The sequence below is a fragment of the Protobothrops mucrosquamatus genome, unplaced genomic scaffold (genome assembly GCF_001527695.2).
Source record: "Protobothrops mucrosquamatus isolate PMUCROS unplaced genomic scaffold, P.Mucros_1.0 scaffold2960, whole genome shotgun sequence".
Classification (NCBI taxonomy): Eukaryota; Metazoa; Chordata; class Lepidosauria; order Squamata; family Viperidae; genus Protobothrops; species Protobothrops mucrosquamatus.
Genome location: NW_015388983.1, coordinates 86,227 through 91,259, shown reverse-complemented (window position 1 = coordinate 91,259; position 5,033 = coordinate 86,227). Strand labels below are relative to the sequence as shown.

Here is a 5,033-nt window from a genome sequence, read left to right as displayed (position 1 = left end):
CAGGCTAAAATCCAGCACCCATTGTATTTAATAGATATCTCCTTTTTCCATATCTGATTGGTGTGAAACAATGTCAAGGCTACTCTACCATCCAAGCTGAGCCTGATTTGGGGTGGCTTTTAGGACACATCTGCGTAATATTCTGTGGAACAGTAGAAAAGTGAACTGTTGTTATCTCCTCCTGGAATATTTTTCTTTCAACTTGTCAGCCCATCCATATCTGAAGCAGAACCAATCCTGCTTAGCTGTTGATCCCCAAGAAGGTCAACTACTTGCAGAGACAAGGTGAGATGGAGCTCAAAGTGAACGCTGCCTATTCTACTTACGGTCAAATCCAGATTCTACTGTGATTGACTCATGGAATCCACCAGCTATTGGGATACTGGCTTCTTTAATGGTACCGGCTCTGGGGTAGCACTGAGGAACAGCTCCAATTTCAGCTCCCAGTTTACTAGTGTGGAGCTGATCCAGTCTTTCAAACCTCTGATCATCCCCTGCTACACCTTGGTGGTGCTTGTCGGCATCTTTGGCAACTACCTTCTTCTTTATGTCATCTGCAAGACCAAGAAAATGCACAACGTCACCAACTTCTTCATTGGAAACTTGGCCTTCTCAGATATGTTGATGTGTGCAACCTGCATCCCCTTTACTCTGGCATATGCTTTCGACCCCCAGGGGTGGATCTTTGGGAAGTTCCTGTGTTACTTTGTCTTCCTGATGCAGCCCATGACCGTCTATGTGTCTGTTTTCACACTTACAGCCATTGCTGTGGACAGGTAACGAAATGTTTCCTAGTAATCAAGAGTCTAATGCAGTATTTCTCAACCTTGGCAAGCTGGAAGACGTGTGGACGTCAACTCCTAAAATTTAGGAAGTTGAAGCTCACACATCTTCAAGTTGCCTGGATTAAGAAACACTGGTCTAAAGAGACTTGTGTCATGTGTCTGATTAACGAAACACTTAAAAGGACTTTCAGGCATATTTTCTCCTAAAGCATTTATTAAGGTTACAGAGACGTCAGTACAGCATGGTGGAAATGCTTAGGTCTGGCTTCTCTTCCATTACGCATACATTCCAAGCATTTTTCCCTGCCTCTATTTTGGGGTCATGGTTCACATCTTCCAATTAACTTGGAAGATGTGATTTACGCTATCCTTATTCTCCTCCCTTTTCCCTGTTGCCTGGTTTAACTATAAAAATACCAGACAGTTCTGCATATTGTCAAAGCAAGAATATACAGTATTTGCAGTGTTGACAACTTGGTTCATACACTTCTCGCTGAATGTCACATTTGGCATGTTAACCAGAGAATTAGATTCATTTGACCTGCTGTGCGTTTCCCTTATTTGGTTTTGCCCAAATGTGTTGTGTGAATCTAAAGATTGGAATTTATTTGGTGAACCATGTTTAGGCAAATGATGCCTTAACACAAGGTGCAAATCTAGGTTCTGTGTTAAGAGGGAGCCCTGCAGGTCATGGTGAAATACATGATTGACAGAAGACCTCTTATTCAGTCATTGAACTCCTAGTTAAGTTGAAATGCAACTCACCTTGAGGTCATGCAGCTGGGATGTTTGTGTTACTCTTAAGGATTGAAGCCCTCCAGGAAGTTGATCAAGAGTTCCTCACTCTTCCCAAACCTACTCATAAATTGTGAGGATTGATCCTGGGATTCTCTGTCTGCCAAGAATGTACTTAACATTAGATGTTGGTTCTTTCCTTAGGACAATATGATAGGTCAATGTTCTTTCTTATGTCCTATAAATGTCCTACTGTTTTCATTTCATTCCTGCCAGAAAGGAACTTATTATAGTTGGAGGAGATTAAACTGGTACTTCCTTCCAGCAGAGAGTTAAAAACACAGAGCATTTACTGGTTGATCGTCATTATCCTGTTGTCAGCTCTTTTCCACACCTCACTTACTGTATCATCCTTTCCTCTCCAACCTCTCATTATGTTTCTAACTTGTGGCCAACTGCTTTGGTAAATAAGTTAATTTTTACACCCTTTGTCCTCCATAGGTGGGCTGAGCGAGTGACTATAACCAGAGATTTAGATTCATTTGCTCGGCTTATCCTTTTCACAGCCTGGTCCAAGGAAGGATCACAGAGACAGTTGGTCTCTCACTGCAATGGGAATTGTCCTTGTTCTTCAATTAATAATGTGATATCTTATTATTTGCCACAGAGAAAGAAATCAGAGCCGGGGTCATCAAATGTAGCTGTTGCCTTTGGAAAGCCAGACAAACATAGAAACGGTTTGGAACTGGGAATGGGTGATGGAACATTTCCATAGCAACATAGTCCTTGCAAAGGTTGGAGGTGCAGCTTGTTGTAACTCTGGCACTTCCTACCAATACATTGAGCAGCACATCCGAAAGGAGTGGGATGCATCCCACAAAAAGTAGATAAGACCAAGACAAAAAAGTTGAAGCTGATGGGACTAAATAAATAGTTAAAATATAAAATAATAATTGCGTATCTGGAAGCCACAATTCTAGGGCAATCTTTGAAGGCTTCTGGAGAGTCTCTGCTTGGGCTTTTACAGGGCTCATGGTATCTTGGTCCAAGTTGCAAACAATACTGATTGAAAACAATGGGCCAGATTGTATAAGAGATCTATTGATATCTACAGACCCTGCTGTAGGAAAAGAAGAGCCAGCTCCTTAAACTTTCCAGGCTAACGTGTTTGTCACGTCCATAACAGGACAAAACTAGATTACATCTGATTCTTGACCATGCATTCCCCTGGATTTAATACAGGTGCCCATATGTGCACCATGTTCCACTTCGGTTGGCCTTTGTAAGTGGTATATGTGGTGGCTCAGTGAAATAGCAGATAAGAGAGAAAAGAAAATCTTACCTTTTTAATCTCCTTTTCCTTTAGAGAACTCAAGGCCGAGAACTCCCCCTTCTCTCCACTCTGTATCCATCAAAAGAATATATTCCATAAATAGCTGTGGTTTGACTGCTCTTCAGATGGAGAAGCTTCTTCAGTAGAGGGCCTACAGAGAATAAAAGGGAAAATATTGCTCACTGCCCATAGAGAAAATCCTCCACAACCAAATGAATGTTCTCTGAGTAGGGTTCCCCCCCCCAGTGTTCCCTCCATTCTCAAGGAGTGTCTTGCCATGGAGAATAGGTTCATAATTAGATATCAGAATGCAGACAGCGATCATTCCTGATTGATAGTTCCCATTCTCAAATAAGCTGTTGACTGCAGCACAAGAGGAACAGAGGAACAAAATGCAATCTATGAAAATAATTCTTTGTTGCTCTTGAAACGGTGGTGGGTACGTCAGTGAACATTTTTTATTTCTACGGATCATTTTTTAAAGCGGCAACGGACGACATTGGTTAGGATATACATATTTGGGCGTACCTGAATTTTTGGTGATGTGTTTCCTCTGATCTGGGACTACCTTGTAGAGAAGGAAGCAAATTTTCATTTAGCAAAGCCTCCCATGAGGGAGTGTTTTCCCTTTGATTCCGATATTGTCCAAAGACATCCTGCAAAGTATAAAATACCTATTAAACTTTGCAACCTTGGAAGAAAGTTAGAGAACCGGCAGTGACGGGGAACAGAGGCCATTAAGCAGGTTAGAAACTGGCAATGGGACAGCAACTCTCATGAAAATGTCAGCTTCTGCCAACCGCTCACAGTGGGGAAACCGCTTTTATCTCAGAAATTTGGGACTTTAGAAAGATTTGGCATATATTTTTTAAAGTCAGAGCTAGAGGAGGGCTTTGGTTTATTGGCAGGCTTTGAGAGAGACCAGGAAGAACCTGCTGTGTGTGGTATAATTGACCACCTGAAAAGAAATACAAAGCCTCTGTGATTCATTCTTCCACAATATAGATTGTTCCCGTTATTTTATTCTGTGATGAGGATGCTGATGGGATAACTGGCAACTCCCAAGGATTGAGATCATTCGGGGATGTGTTTTATCTTGGGACATGCCTCTCTTATTTAATTAAACCCAACAGAAATAGAACGTAAATTAAATCAAACCAGGAGGTAGAGAAGAATGCTGGACTAAATCCACATTAGGCACCTTGAAGGTTTTGTCGGCTTCTGTGGACCAGCCTGGCATTTTCTTTGGTTGATCATTATTGGTCTAGTCCCAGGGGTGGGCAACCTTGGCTCTTTTATGACTCGTGGACTTCAACTCCCAGAATTTCTGAGCTGGCATGGCTCAGCTTGGAAACCTCTCCCTTTCCCCTCAGCATGGCTGGCTCAGGAATTCTGGGAGTTGAAGTCCACCAGTCATAAAAGAGCCAAGGTTGCCTACTCCTGAGCTAGTCACTGGTAAGGTTGCACCTCTGAATACCATCAAAGAAACTTGAAAGATCATAGTTAAAACCCTGGACTTTGATGGCTTTTCCATATAAAGATGTAATAGTAATAATAATAATAATAATAATAATAATAATAATAATAATAATAATAATAATAATAACAATAACAACAACAACAACAACAACAACAACAACAATAATAATAATAATAATAAAGTTGGAAGGGACCTTGGAGGTCATCGAGTCCAACCCCCTGCCCAGGCAGGAACCCTACACCGTTTCAGACAAACGGCTGTCCAGTCTCTTCTTAAAAATTTCCAGTGTTGGAGCATTCACCACTTCTGGAGGCAGGTTGTTCCATTGGTTAATTGTTCTAACTGTCAGGAAGTTTCTCCTTAGTTCCAGATTGCTTCTCTCCTTGATCAGTTTCCACCCGTTGCTTCTCGTCCTGCTTTCAGGCGCCTTGGAGAATAGCTTGACTCCCTCTTCTTTGTGGCAGCCCCTGAGATATTGGAACTCTGCTATCATGTCCCCCTTCGTCCTTCTCTTCATTAAACTAGACATACCCAATTCCAGCAACCGTTCCTTATATGTTTTAGCCTCCAGTCCCCTAATCATCTTTGTTGCTCTTCTCTGTACTCTTTCTAGAGTCTCAGCATCTTTTTTACATCGTGGTGACCAAAACTGGATGCAGTATTCCAAGTGTGGCCTTACTAAGGCATTGTAAAGTGGTAT

At 41.8% G+C, this 5,033-nt stretch overlaps 1 protein-coding gene across 1 annotated transcript in view; it reads left to right on the top strand.

Annotated features, from left to right (window-relative positions):
• The first annotated feature begins 344 nt into the window (after nt 1–344).
• Nucleotides 345–5,033, top strand: part of LOC107296753 (prolactin-releasing peptide receptor-like) — a 7,018-nt gene continuing 2,329 nt past the window's right edge. Inside the window, exon 1 of the mRNA XM_015826108.1 lies at nt 345–776. Coding sequence (XP_015681594.1) covers nt 358–776 — 419 coding nt within the window. The 5' untranslated portion in view covers nt 345–357. The remainder of the gene's footprint in view (nt 777–5,033) is intronic.